This window comes from Anguilla anguilla, chromosome 18 (assembly GCF_013347855.1).
Source record: "Anguilla anguilla isolate fAngAng1 chromosome 18, fAngAng1.pri, whole genome shotgun sequence".
Classification (NCBI taxonomy): Eukaryota; Metazoa; Chordata; class Actinopteri; order Anguilliformes; family Anguillidae; genus Anguilla; species Anguilla anguilla.
Window position 1 is genome coordinate 28,146,232 of NC_049218.1, and position 14,912 is coordinate 28,161,143.

Below are 14,912 nucleotides of genomic sequence, written 5' to 3' on the forward strand. Positions count from 1 at the left end.
AGAAAGAGAAGTGTCCCCTCACGCTCCCCACAGAGCTAGAGGATTCAGATTCAGAGAAAAACCACACCCACCACTGTACCTAACCTGCCCTGTGCTGCCCCCGCTTCTCCCCGATCTGACACCCAGCACATGAGGGAGACCCTGGCCTTGCTCGAGCTGGAGTTTGCAGAGTTCAGAGAGCTCACTATGGCCAGGCTCTCCGAGGCATATCTCCCTCTGCAACAGCAGGATGAGCAGAACCAGCAGAGCAGAGAGAACAGCACAGCCATCGCTGCCCTGAGAGCAGAGACCGCAGAACTGAAGCAGGACAACCAGGCCCCTGAGCCCAGCTGGCCTCTGTGAAAGAGGAGACGCAGCGCAGGGAAAGATCCTTCATCATGGAGCTACAGGATCAGAGAGAGCAGCTACAGACACACACATGCACACCCTGTACTGCCCATTCAAACACAGATACTGACAAACACTCCACTCCCCTCCAAACCACAGCCCACCCCCCAGCTGACCTGCAGACTCATACTGATGCCCCCTGACTCACAACATTCACCAGAGCCAGAAAACCCCCCCAGCACACAGACCAACACCCCCTCAGACACTCCCCCCCTCCCTGACGCACAGCCCACCCCCAAGGCACAGCCCCCTTCTGCAACACAGCCCCCCACCAGCAGAACACCTGATCCACAAGTGGTCCTTCTCATGGACTCAAATGGGAAGTTTATTGACCCCAATAAGCTTTTTCCTGGTAAGCAGGTAAAGGCGACCCGCTGCAGTAACACAGCCCGCGCCCTGGAGCTGCTCAAGCGGGATACGCTGGGAAGCTCTCACTATGTTATACTGCACACCGGCACCAACGACCTGCCCCGCCTGCGCCAAAACACCGCCCACGCAGTGAGGAGGATGGCAGAGAAAGCCTCCCGAGAGTTCCCTGAATCTCGCGTGGTCATCTCCACACTGCTGCCACGGACTGATGTCCCCCCCCATGTCATCAGGGACATTAATGCGGAGATCGCCAGAGGCTGCGCTGCACTGCCCAATGTGGACATTGCTCGCCACCCCACCATCGGCCCCTGGTACCTCTACGATGGATTGCATCTAGACAAGGAAGGTATCAAAGTCTTTTCTAAAACGCTAAAAGACGTGGCACTGGGACGCAATCCATCCAGCCCCCCCTCCACCATCAACAGGCCCCATCTCAGGCATCAGCCCCCCCACGCTGTCGGTCACCGTCCTCGGGCCCCACATCAGCCTGACAGTAGCGGTCATCACTCCAAAACCCTGCGCCCACCCAGCACCCCGCAGCCCCCCATAAGGCCCCCGCCCGCCAGGGTGCACCCCCACCAACACCAGCCCAGCTACGCTGCAGCCCTCACAATGGCCCCTGTCCCACCTGCCCCTCCTTCTGAGCTAGGTGAGATCAAACACCTGCTCAGTGTGCTGTGTGATAGGTTGCTAAACTAATATGAATTCATATCTGTGAATATATATGTGATGTGAATATATATCATCTAATATGTGAGTATACAGTATAAACCAGTTATACTGTGTACTATACAAATACTAAGTAAAAAAAAAAAAGACAGTAGTTTATTATCTACTATGTATTTTGTTTCACTCGAAATGCTGTGAATGATTAAAATGAGTTCATTCTGTATAAGCTGTTGGAACATACAGGGTCTGTGGTCTCCTGTGTTTGGGCTGAAGACCCTGAATTCCTCAAAAACATTTCTCATGCTGACATTTTAATTTTTGTTGAAACTTGGTGCCGAGAAGATACCGTCACCCACTACCCCTCAGGTTATGGTGAAATTATAGTGCCCTCTATAAAATTAAAAACAGTGCGACATGGCAGACACTCCGGAGGGATACTGGTGTGGTACAAAGAGGAACTCGCTAAATACATCACAGTAACCAAAAAAGAACAATCCCATTTATGGTTGAAATTGAACAAAAAATTGCAGATTGGGAAAAAGATATATTCCTGTGTGCAGCTTACGCTGCCCCACATGAATCCCCCTATTATAATGAGGAATTCTTCAACGCTCTGCATACAGAAATATGCCATTTCCAGGCCCAGGGAAATGTGCTACTGTGTGGCGACCTTAATGCCAGAACAGGAACAGAACCCGACTGTATCGATCCCCAAGGAAACAATCATGTGTTTGGAAACACCCCTTTGTACATTATACCAACCACTACAAAAAGAAATAACCCAGACAATATAATAAATAAGAATGGTAGGGAGTTAGTGCATCTCTGTCAAACCATAGGCCTGTACATCCTTAATGGCAGGATCAGAGGGGACTCTTTCACATACTGCTCAGCTCTTGGGACTCGTGTTGTGGACTATGCTGTCACTGACATGGACCCTTCCTCCTTTAGTGCATTCACTGCCAGGCAACAAACCCCCCTTTCAGACCATAATCAAATCAATGTGTTTCTGAAAAGATTTAGACAATCCAAAACCAAAATAACAGAGAAGGCTTAAATCTGGCTGTTACTAATATCAATTATATTTTCCAGAAAACAGCAAATAAAGCTAACCTAAAAGTTCATAATAAAAGAAAGCTGAACAAAAATGAAAATTGGTTTGATATTGAATGCAAAAATATTCGAAAAAACCTAAGAAAATGATCAAACCAAAAACATAACCAACCATACAACTCTGATTTACGCCTCAGGTATTGTCAAACTCTTAAGGAATATAAAAACACCCTAAAACAGAAAAAACAAAAATACATAAATAAAACTCTGATATTGAAAAATCAATTAATCAAAACCAGTTTTGGGATTTGTGGAACAATTTAAGCACAGCAAAACAACCTAATGAACACCTAAACAAATTGGAATCAGCCATCAAGGATAATCAAAATCCACTGGATAAACCAATTTCCCACAAAGAACTGATCGAAAAGCTCCAGTCTCTAAAATCAAGAAAATCATGTGGTCTTGATGGAATTAGAAATGAAATGCTCAAAAATAGCACCCCAGAAATGCATGAAGCTCTGCTTAAATTGTTCAACCAAGTACTGAGTTCAGGATGCTTTCCTGACATTTGGAACCGGGGGCTGATATCCCCAATTTATAAAAGTGGAGACAAATTAGACCCCAATAATTACAGAGGCATTTGTGTAAGCTGTAATCTGGGGAAGGTATTTTGTAGTATCTTTAATTCAAAAATTGTAACCTTCCTTAGCGAACACAATGTCCTGAGTAAAAGTCAAATTGGATTTCTCCCAAATCATCGTACCACCGATCATATTTACACCCTACACACCCTAATAAATAAACAAAACAAAAAATGGAAAAATCTTTGCGTGCTTCATTGATTTCAAGAAAGCATGTGACTCGATTTGGCACGATGGATTATACTACAAAATTCTCCAAAGTGGTGTAGGAGGTAAAGTTTATGATATAATTAAATCAATGTATTAAATGTGGAGTGAAAATTGGTGACCAAAGAACAGAGTTCTTCACACCAGAACAGGGAATGAGGCAGGGCTGTAGCCTGAGTCCAACACTGTTCAATATTTACATCAATGAGTTAGCGATGCAGTTGGAACAGTCTACAGCTCCGGGCCTCCTCCTACATGACATGGAAGTAAAATTCTTACTCTACGCAGATGACCTGGTTCTGCTCTCTCCCACTGAAGAAGGATTACAGCAGAACCTAGCTCTGGTGGATGATTTCTGTCAGAACTGGGCACTGACAGTAAACTTAAAAAAGACAAAAATAATGATCTTTCAGAAAAAAGCCAGATGTCAGGAAAACAGGTTCCAGTTTTTCTAGGCAACACCGCCCTAGGTCGCACTCTAAATTATGCCTACCTTGGTCTGACAATTACAGCATCAGGGAGCTTTAACATGGCAGTGAATGCTTTAAAAGAAAAAGCTCGAAGAGCACTCTATGCTATAAAAAGAAAACTTCAAAAAATTGTTGTACCAATTAAAATCTGGTTTAAAATCTTTGATAGTGTTATTCAGCCCATTGCTCTGTATGGAAGTGAGGTATGGGGTCCACTCAGCCAGCAAAACTATTCCAAATGGGACAAACATCCAATAGAGACCCTGCATGTAGAATTTTGTAGAAACATCCCACAAGCACAAAGGAAAACACCAAATAATGCATGCAGGGCAGAATTAGACCATTATCCATTAATGATTCACATCCAAAAAAGAGCATTAAAATTCTGGATGCACCTCAATTCAAGTCCCCAAGACACATTGCAATTTAAGGCAATGAAAGCCCAAGAGCTCAGTCATGAAAAGAGTCCCCTCAGTCAGCTGGTAATGAAGCTGACTAACCCATTAACCCAACTAACACAAATCACAGACCAGCTTCATACCAGCACTGCTTGCCAACAAATCAAAGTAAACCAAGTAATGAATCAGACCAAAATCTCTTATCTGGAATATTGGGATAATGTAGCCTAACCAAAACATAAAACAAACTAGACTGCTATCGGACCCTAAAAAGAGACTACAAATTGGCTGAGTATCTCTTCTCTGTCAGAGACACAAAGCAGAGGCAGATCCTGACCAAGTACAGGCTCAGTGACCACACATTTGCAATTGAAAAAGGCAGACACCGGAATACATGGTTACCAAAAGAACAACGTATATGTGGTCACTGTAAGACAGGAGAGGTGGAAACAGAGATGCACTTTCTCCTACATTGTGAAAAATATTCAGAAATTAGGACACATTACTTCAACAAATTTTCTCTAATTATAAAGGACTTCCTTTCCCAAACAAATTAGAAAAAAATGCAAATCCTTCTAGGAGAAAGGCCAACAGCTCCACTAGCAGCAAAGTACATCTCAGCCTGCCATAATCTGAGGGACATTGGTTGACCACCACGAATATATTTATTTTATTTATTAATGAATTCTTATCTTTTTTTGTTCCATTTTCTTTTTTCTACATTATTATTATTATTATTTTTATTATTGTTACTGTTATTGTTATTATTATATAGCCTACTCGCTGTGGCCAATACCACACTGTTAATTGCATTGTTGTCGTTACCACAATGTTCATGTTGTTTGTATTCCTATTCCTGTTTCTGTGTGTACGCTTTGGCAATAAGTACAAATGTATTTCATGCCAATAAAGCATTTTGAATTAGAAAATTTGAGAGAGAGAGAGAGCGAGTGAGAGCCAGAGAAAGTGAGAGAGAGAGAGAGAGAGAGAGAGGGAGAGCGAGAGAGAGCGAGAAAAAGTGAGAGAGAGAGAGGGAGAGAGAGAGCGAGAGAGAGAGAGAGAGAAGGTGGGACCCATTATGTCATGACCTCAGATGTAAAAGTGCAATCGTTTCCTCCAGGACCACAGGCTGCTCACTTCATTAACCTGAACCAGTGGAGCCAGAAATAAACACACACCTGAACAAATCAATGGATCAATGACTAAACATAATGAAAACATTCCTGAATCAAGCAGCCTTCCAACTCGCAATAAATGGGACTGGAATCAGCCAATAATTAAATTATTTCATCGGCCAGTTTTTTGATGACAATGACGAAGACAGCATGGTGAAAATGCCTTTTTGGAACGATAACGATGACTAATTCCTTTTGAATTTTAAATTAGGAAAATACGACAAAATTAAAACAGACACAGACAATTTTTTTTTGCGGTTGCTTTGTTGCACATGTAAATATGATACAACAATGGCTTTACATAAACACCTGCCACTAAACACTGAATGCATGTAGAATTCGACAGTGGCGCGTAACTCGTTCACTCTTACTTTGGTGTGTGACCTTTTGCCGACATTTTCTATGAAAAAAATATTGTAGTTCAAGTCAATTCATGGTGATACTACATGATACCTCAACTCCCATGAGCGCTGGGTGTGCATCTCATTGGCTATCTAATCGCTTGCCCCTCCCCCCTCATCAGTGGGAGAAGGTGAGCTAGGCCGAAATCAAACATCCGAGCCACGCGGCTCCAACCGCTTACTTTTGACCTCCTTTCATATTACCGAACGCCGAACGGGACAAAAATACATCAGATTTACGTCTGGAATCCCGCGTTGTTAACGTGGGCGCACAGTTTAACCAACAAAGAGCGTTGAGTTTTCAAATAATTCATGTTTTATATAAGTCTTTAAAGCCTTCATTGCCTCCAAAAAAGAGAAGATGTTTTGTGGCAGTGATGTTGACGCTGCAGGTGGACATCGCTGTACACACATGTGAAGCAGAGTTCAGTCATGTACAATGGACATGCACTAGGTAGTCACAACTAACATGTTGTTACAAACACGCTGAGTATGTTACAGAATATTTATATTCAAGGCATTTACTGGAGAAAAGGTACTTAAATGTGGTTAGGACTAAAATGTGACAAATACTTGGTTCTTTTCAAAACCTAAAATAAAAATGATTTTAGTCATTTGTGTCTTGACTAAAAGTAATGATTAAAATATGACTAAAACTGGAAAGCGTTTTATTCAAAAGACTAAAACCATGACTAAATCAAAAACTGGTTGCAAAAACAACATTGCCTTACAGTAAACTATGTGGTACAGTTTAGAAGTTGTTAAAACATTTCTAGTTAAAAATGTATTCCAAATAGATTTCCACACAAAACATGCGTACTTATTCAGATCTTTAAACCAATCTATAGTCCTGGTTTTTCTAGGCTGAGTGTCCCCGCATTAGCGGCCTGATTGTGAAACTATAAATTTCAAACATATTTTCAGTTATTTGAAAATCTTGGTAATCACGCAATGAATATTTATGAGGAGATGCTTCAGCAAATGCCACACATGCTGCTTGTCATACATTCTCCATTTTTAATGTAGGTTGTCCTCTTGACATTAATCAGGGTTTGCTAGCAATACTATAAAAGGATGAGAAAATTTCCATTTTCCCCTTTTATTTTGCCACATGTATCAAATCCCAAAAGGCATTCATCTCTAAACAATCATTCAGGAGGGTTTTGACTGAAAAACAATAAAGAATTGTTTGTTTTAGCTCAGCTGGGGGACCTCTCACATAGTGTGCTGTCTGTCCCAAGAACCCTCGCACTGTACAGTAAAACAATTCAGTTAATGCTAAGGACAGAAATACTTGCTCTGGTCTCAGGTGTCTAAATGCTAGTTCTAAGGCTAGTACTAAATGATTTGGTTCTCTGTTAGTTCTCTGTTAAAACTGCCAAATAAATGGACTCAGTGACCTAGTTGCCAGTAGGAAGGTGATTGGTCTCTTACCCTCGGGCGTAGCGCGTGATTGGCTCTTGAGGCGGAGCGAGGGGCGGAAGCGGGTGCGGTCGTTGAAGCTCCAGCTCTTCTGCACCTTGGCGGGGCTGTTCCCCTCCGTGGCCATGTCAGCGCCAGGAGAGCGCCGGTCGCTCACCGACGTCTGCCGGCTCTTTATGGTCTGACCGCGCGGGCTGGCCATGCGCACACGCTCCTTAAAGCTCAGCTTCTGACTGCGCGGCGGGGCGGGGAGAGAGAGGGAGAGGGAGGGAAGGAGAGAGAGGGAGAGGGAGAGGGAGGGAAAGAGAGAGAGGTTGTGTGACGTTGTGCCTCAGGACAGATTGCAGAACAGGTGTGGAGAGATGCCTTGCCTCTGAACACAAAGAGAAGCTACACAAGCCCTTTTCGTAAACGGGACCATTTGCCCTCCACAACCCTATTGGCTGATATGTTTATATTAGAATGCTGCTACACATTTACATGGTTAAAATGTTCAATTTAGTTTACTTATTACGTTCTTATCTGATCAGAGCCCTACATGCATGCACGCCTTCTAATGGGGGGGGGGGGCAGATTAAAGGGAAGAGACTGTCACTGTCCTGTGAGCATGGGGGGGGGGGGGGGTGGGGGGGGGGGGCTGTCTCGCTGACGCCCACGCTCTCCCGGCTCTAACATGTAAAGGACCATCGGAGACCAGCATGCATTGCAGCAGGCACAGAACAAGGGCAGCGGTTGCTGTAACAGCAGACAAGATGCTCAAGGCAAAATCTACATTTTTTAAGATTCCTTTTTTCTTCTTGACTAGAATAAATGGTTGAGAGCAAAGCCATGCCTGGATCTGCCTCAGGGTGGATTAGCCAGGATAAGGGATGGCACAGGGGGTGTGGCCACATGATTGACAGGGTGATGGTCTCTTCGTTGCTGGACTGAATTTCAAATATTGCGGTAGGCTTTTACCCCCTGGGCGTGCTGTGACGCAGGAATTCAAGGGTGGACTGATGGAATGATGGTGGGAGGGGTGGCTTAAGGTGGGGCGTGGGGTGTGGAGGGCATGGAGGGTGTGGAGGGTGTGGAAAGCGTGGCAGTGTGTGGAGAGTGTAGCAGGGTGTGGAGGGCGTGGGGTATGTGGAGGGTGTGGGAGGCGTGGGGTGTGTGGAGGGAGTGGCAGGGTGTGGGGGCTGTGGAGGGTGTGACAGGGTGTGGAAGGCGTGGCAGTGTGTGGAGGGTGTAGCAGGGTGTGGAGGGCGTGGGGTGTGTGGAGGGTGTAGCAGGGTGTGGAGGGCGTGGGGTGTGTGGAGGGTGTGGCAGGGTGTGGAGGGTGTGGGGTGTGTAGAGGGTGTGGCAGGGTGTGGAAGGCGTGGGGTGTGTGGAGGGTGTGGCAGGGTGTGTAAATATTGCGGTAGGCTTTTACCCCCTGGGCGTGCTGTGACGCAGGAATGAAGGGTGGACTGATGGAATGATGATGGGAGGGGTGGCTTAAGGTGGGGCGTGGGGTGTGGAGGGTGTGGCAGGGCGTGGCAGGATGTGGAGGGTTTGGAGGGTGTGGGGTATGTGGAGGGTGTGGCAGGGTGTGGAGGGTGTGGCAGGGCATGGCAGGGTGTCGAGGGTGTGGCAGGGCATGGCAGGGTGTGGAGGGCGTGGCAGGGTGTGGGGTGTGAGGAGGGTGTGGCAGGGTGTGGAAGGTGTGGGGTGTGTGGAGGGTGTAGCAGGGTGTGGAGGGTGTGGGGTGTGTGGAGGGTGTGGCAGGGTGTGGAGGGCATGGGGTGTGTGGAGGGCGTGGCAGGGTGTGGAGGGCATGGGGTATGTGGAGGGTGTGGCAGGGTGTGGAAGGCGTGGCAGTGTGTGGAGGGTGTAGCAGGGTGTGGAGGGCATGGGGTGTGTGGAGGGTGTGGCAGGGTGTGGAGGGCATGGGGTGTGTGGAGGGCGTGGCAGGGTGTGTGGAGGGTGTAGGGTGTGTGGAGGGTCTGGCAGGGTGTGGAAGGCGTGGGGTGTGTGGGGGGAGTGGCAGGGTGTGGGACGTGTGGAGGGTGTGGCAGGGTGTGGAGGGCATGGAGTGTGTGAAGAGCGTGGCAGGGTGTGTGGAGGGTGTAGGGTGTGTGGAGGGTGTGGCAGGGTGCGGAGGGCATGGGGTGTGTGGAGGGCGTGGCAGGGTGTGTGGAGGGTATAGGGTGTGTGGAGGGCGTGGCAGGGTGTGGAGGGTGGGGCAGGAGTTTGAGACAGGAACATGCAGAAAGTCATGCAGGAACTCATGCAGCATGCAGCAGCAAAGAGCAGGACCTCTCTTCACACAGAGCAGCTTTCATGACTGTCATGAATGAGCAAAGCTATGCTTGCTTTACACACAGCTTATAATTAAATAAAGTACTTATGCTACCCTACCATGTCAAAGGTCGCCTAACTGAGCTAAGCGCAAGCCAAGATGTTTATTGTTTATCAGTCAAAACCCTCCCGAATGCTTCTTTCATATTTTGAGTTGACTTTGCAACAATTTCTTGGTTAGGCTGAAAAAAAAAAACATTCATATACAGAGTGCTTTATTTTTACATGTGATGATTTCAAAGAGAATTTGAAGAGAAATGATTCCACCCTATGGGCTATGCCATCATCCGCTAAACTTACAAGCGGGTTGCACTACGTCACACACTACACCGCCACAACGTCACACACGAGTTGCGAGTTGCAAAACGTCACACACTCCACTGCCACAACGTCACACACTGACAGTAGCACTGCTACAACGTCACACACTGACAGTGGCACTGCTACAACGTCACACACTGACAATGGCACTACTACCACATCACACACTGACAGTGGCACTGCTACAGCGTCACACACTGACAGTGCTTATAATTTCATTAAATACTCGAAGGAATTCCAGACATGTTGACTTCAGTGAACTTTACACCCCAAAGCCTATCAGCTTCAGCTGAGCCTTGCAGAACTGGCTGGGCATTAGGAAACAGGAGTGTGGGCTGTGCACATGATGACAATAAAAGAGTCTATCTTCCGAAGGTCTGAACTGAGAATGTGCTTGTGTGTCCAATCCGTTCAAATTTTTCAGGCAGCTGGCAGGACTAGCTTCTGACAGGCAGGGTCCAAATCCTACATCCATTAACGGCACCACAAACCCCCCCCAAACAACACACTCTCTGGCAGGGCAGGAGGAGTAGAAAACGGAGCATTTGTAAGGCATTAGGTAGCTCTGGTTGTCCATGCACCGGAGGTTAGTTTGCATTCCCAAAGACCATGTGACTGAGTGAGGGATGCTGGGTACCTATGTATCCGTGTGGTATATCTCCGGAGAAGCTTCTGTTTATTATTAAGAACCCTACTAAGAATGAGGGGACATAGATGATCATGTGTTATTTCATCACAAATTGCCTTGCCTTTTTCATCAGCAGTAAAAATAGTCAGCATGTCATATAGCTACAGTTAAAATAATTTAATGACACATATCATATTCATAGCAATCCTTCAGATGAATCCCTTAAAGTCACACATTTACCACAACTATATAGCACAGAAAAAAAGTAAAAAGAAATGACCTTCGCCTTTTAGCAGGTAATTTTCTGCTTTATGTACTTATGTGAGAGCTATGTTGAAAGAGGCCCAATTATAGGGGCAATTTAACTAATGAGTGAAAACATGAAAACCTTGCATATAATTACAGTCTCAAAAGCCTGTATAATGAGTTAATTTTCACCCACCACATCAGCTGCTGCAGAAAACAATAATCCAAGAATAAAAAAGCCTGTGCTAAGAGCAAAGAGCTCTGAGCCTGAATAGCAGGGATAATGAACCAGTCTGCATGTGACCTGCTGCCCTGTGACTGACCTGCAGCACTGTGACTGACCTGCAGCACTGCGACTGACCTGCCGCACTGTGACCTGCTGCACTGTGACTGACCTGCAGCACTGCGACTGACCTGCAGCACTGTGACCTGCTGCACTGCGACTGACCTGCAGCACTGTGACCAGCTGCACTGTGACTGACCTGCTGCACTGTGACTGACCTGCAGCACTGTGACCTGCTGCAGTGTGACTGACCTGCAGCACTGTGACCTGCAGCACCGTGGCTGACCTGCTGCACTGTGACCTGCTGGACTGTGACTGACCTGCAGCAATGTGATCTGCAACACTGTGACTGACCTTCTGCACTGTGACCTGCAGCGGTGTGACTGACCTGCTGCACTGTGGCTGACCTGCTGCACTGTGACCTGCTGGACTGTGACTGACCTGCAACACTGTGACTGACCTGCAGTACTGTGACCTGCTGCACTGTGACTGACCTACAGCACTGTGACTGACCTGCAGCACTCTGACTGACCAGCTGCACTGTGACTGACCTGCTGCAGTGTGACTGACCTGCTGCACTGTGACTGACCTGCAGCACTGTGACCTGCTGCACTGCGACTGACCTGCTGAACTGTGACCTGCTGGACTGTGACTGACCTGCAGCACTGTGATCTGCAACACTGTGACTGACCTTCTGCACTGTGACCTGCTGGACTGTGACTGACCTGCAACACTGTGACTGACCTGCAGCACTGTGACCTGCTGCACTGTGACTGACCTGCAGTACTGTGACTGACCTGCAGCACTGTGACTGACATGCAGCACTCTGACTGACCTGCAGCACTCTGACTGACCTGCTGCAGTGTGACTGACCTGCTGCACTGTGACCTGCAGCACTATGACTGACCTGCTGCACTGTGACCTGCAACACTGTGACTGACCTGCTGCACTGTGACCTGCAACACTGTGACTGACCTGCAGCACTGTGACCTGCAACACTGTGACTGACCTGCTGCACTGTGACTGACTTGCAGCACTGTGACCTGCAACACTGTGACTGACCTGCTGCACTGTGACCTGCAGCACTGAGACTGACCTGCAGCACTGTGACCTGCATCACTGTGACTGACCTGCAGCACTGTTACTGATCTGCTGCACTCTGACCTGCAGCATTGTGACTGACCTGCAGCACTGTGACTGACCTGCAGCACTCTGACCTGCAGCACTGTGACCTGCTGCACTGTGACTGACCTGCAGCACTGTGACCTACTGCACTGTGACTGACCTGCAGCACCGTGACTGACCTGCTGCACTGTGACCTACTGCACTATGACTGACCTGCAGCACTATGACTAACATGTTGCACTGTGACTGACCTGCAGCACTGTGACTAACCTGCTGCACTGTTACTGATCTGCTGCACTCTGACCTGCAGCATTGTGACTGACCTGCAGCACTGTGACTAACCTGCTGCATAGTGAACTGCTGCACTGTGACTTACCTGCAGCACTATGACTAACATGCTGCACTGTGACTGACCTGCTGCACTGTGACCTGCAGCACTGTGACTGACCTGCAGCACTGTGACTGACCTGCTGCACTGTGACCTACTGCACTGTGACTGACCTGCAGCACTATGACTAACATGCTGCACTGTGACTGACCTGCAGCACCGTGACTGACCTGCTGCACTGGGACCTGCTGCACTGTGACTGACCTGCTGCACCGTGACTGACCTGCAGCACTATGACTAACATGCTGCACTGTGACTGACCTGCAGCACTATGACTAACATGCTGCACTGTGACTGACCTGCTGCACTGTGACCTGCAGCACTGTGACTGACCTGCTGCACTGTGACCAATGAGGGAGTTCGGCTTTAAAAGTCAAGGAATCAGATTGGACCTGTCCACTGTCAGTCTTCAGATTCCCCACTTACCTTACAGTAGGCATCCCTCTCAATCTTTCAGACAGCTTTATAATGGCTATAGATTTCACAATGTTCTTTCTGATAGAGGATAACTCTTAAAGGGAACCCACATTAATTTCACAGATAAATTTTGACTTTATTGATGATTTCCAAAAATCAATGAAACCAAACTTGTGGCTGAGAAAACACTTTCTCATGTTTTTGCCCTTCATGCAATATTCCGAGCATTTATTTATCCAAGCTATACAATCCATGTTCCTTGTATTGAATTCATGACAAAATTTTGATATCCCCAAACAATAACAGACAGACATATGTTGTCTTCCAGTTTTTGGAATTGTTCTGTGTGGTTATATATAAGAGCGAGTATACAAACCTGCTAGTGGACTCGCCCTGGTCCTTCCTTCAGAAGTTAGTAAGAGACAGAGAAGGAACAAAGTTCACAGGATTAATTCTTCAAGTTGGCATGCCCAGCAGTTAAAGACATTAAAATGTGCGACATTCGCATAGATGGTATAAACATGCCATCTTACACGTGTCAACTTCAGACAACGTTCAGAGGAGAAAGAGAGTGCGTGTGCACACATCGCATCAGGCACAAGAGGCAGAAACCACAGGAGGATGAGGAAAAAACTACTGAACTCGTCATGAGGTGCAGACAGAGCGCATCATGCTTGCATGCAGGCAGTGCACACCCAGCCTACAGGAGCACTGGCACACACACAGGAAGCTACGGCTGCAGAAAGAGTGTAGGAACCTGTGTGTGTGCGTGTGAGTGTGTGTGCATGTGTGTGTGTGTGTGTGTGTGTGTATGTGTGGGTATGTGTGAGTGAGTGTGTGTGAGTGTTCGTGTGTATGTGTGTGAGAGTGAGAGTGTGTGCGTGTGTGAGTGTGAGTGTGCATGTGTGTGTGTGAGTATGTGCGTGTGCGTGTGTGTGTGTGAATGTAGATGTGTGGGTGTGTGTGTGAGTGTACATGCGTTGGTGTGTGAGTGGGTGTGTGTGTGTGTGTGTGTGTGTGTGTGTGTGTGAGTGTGTGTGCGTGTGTGAGTGTGAGTGTGAGTGTGCATGTGTGTGTGTGAGTATGTGCGTGTGCGTGTGTGTGTGTGAATGTAGATGTGTGGGTGTGTGTGTGTGAGTGTACATGCGTTGGTGTGTGAGTGGGTGTGTGTGTGTGTGTGTGTGTGTGTGTGCGTGTGTGTGTGTGAGTGTACATGTGTTGGTGTGTGAGTGAGTGTGTGTGTGTGTGCGTGTGTGTGAGTGTGTGCACGTGTGCATGAGTGTCCGTGTGTGTGTGTGCATGTGTGTGCGTGTGAGTGTACATGAGTGGGTGTGTGTGAGTGAGTGTGTGTGTAAGTGAATGTGTGCACGTGTGCGTGAGTGTACATGTGTCTGTGCGCGTGTGTGTGAGTGAGCGTGTGTGTGAGTGTGTGCACGTGTGCATGAGTGTCCGTGTGTGTGTGTGCATGTGTGTGCGTGTGAGTGTACATGAGTGTGTGTGTGTGAGTGAGTGTGTGTGTGAGTGAATGTGTGCACGTGTGCGTGAGTGTACATGTGTCTGTGCGCGTGTGTGTAAGTGAGTGTGTGCGTGAGTGTGTGTGTGAGAGAGTGTGTGCGCGTGTTTGAGTGTGTATGTGCGTGAATGTACATGTGTTTGTTTGTGTGTGAGTATATTTCAGCACATGGCTTGCCCAATATTTCCAGGCTCCAATATGAATGATGAAATAATTTCCACCAACATTCATACAAAAAGGAAGCGAAAATACAAACAAGTCTATTTTCCAGGCAACATCGCCTACTGCCGTTAGATGGATCATGAGTTCCACAGCGCTTTAACAGAAATGAGCAGCCATATCTGTGCTCGCATGAATCTAAAAACGCTCAGCCACACTGGCACAGGTGTGCATGGGGCCACACTGGCACAGGTGTGTGTGGAGCATGACTGGTACAGGTGTGCATGAATGCCTGTCTCTGGCCAGCCAGACCACTCA

The 14,912-nt window shown here is 47.3% G+C and overlaps 1 protein-coding gene across 8 annotated transcripts in view; it reads right to left on the reverse strand.

The window, feature by feature from the left end:
* kcnq5a (potassium voltage-gated channel, KQT-like subfamily, member 5a) overlaps nucleotides 1–14,912 on the reverse strand; it is a 186,113-nt gene that overhangs the window by 19,445 nt on the left and 151,756 nt on the right. For 3 of the 8 annotated variants that reach the window (XM_035400958.1, XM_035400956.1, XM_035400953.1), the window contains exons 9-11: nucleotides 13,299–13,325; nucleotides 10,473–10,529; nucleotides 7,208–7,428 (exon numbers count right to left, since the gene is read on the reverse strand). In XM_035400958.1, the coding sequence (XP_035256849.1) occupies nucleotides 7,208–7,428; nucleotides 10,473–10,529; nucleotides 13,299–13,325 (305 nt within the window). The remainder of the gene's footprint in view (nucleotides 1–7,207; nucleotides 7,429–10,472; nucleotides 10,530–13,298; nucleotides 13,326–14,912) is intronic. The other 5 variants (XM_035400959.1, XM_035400957.1, XM_035400954.1 and 2 more) reach the window with 2 other exon arrangements.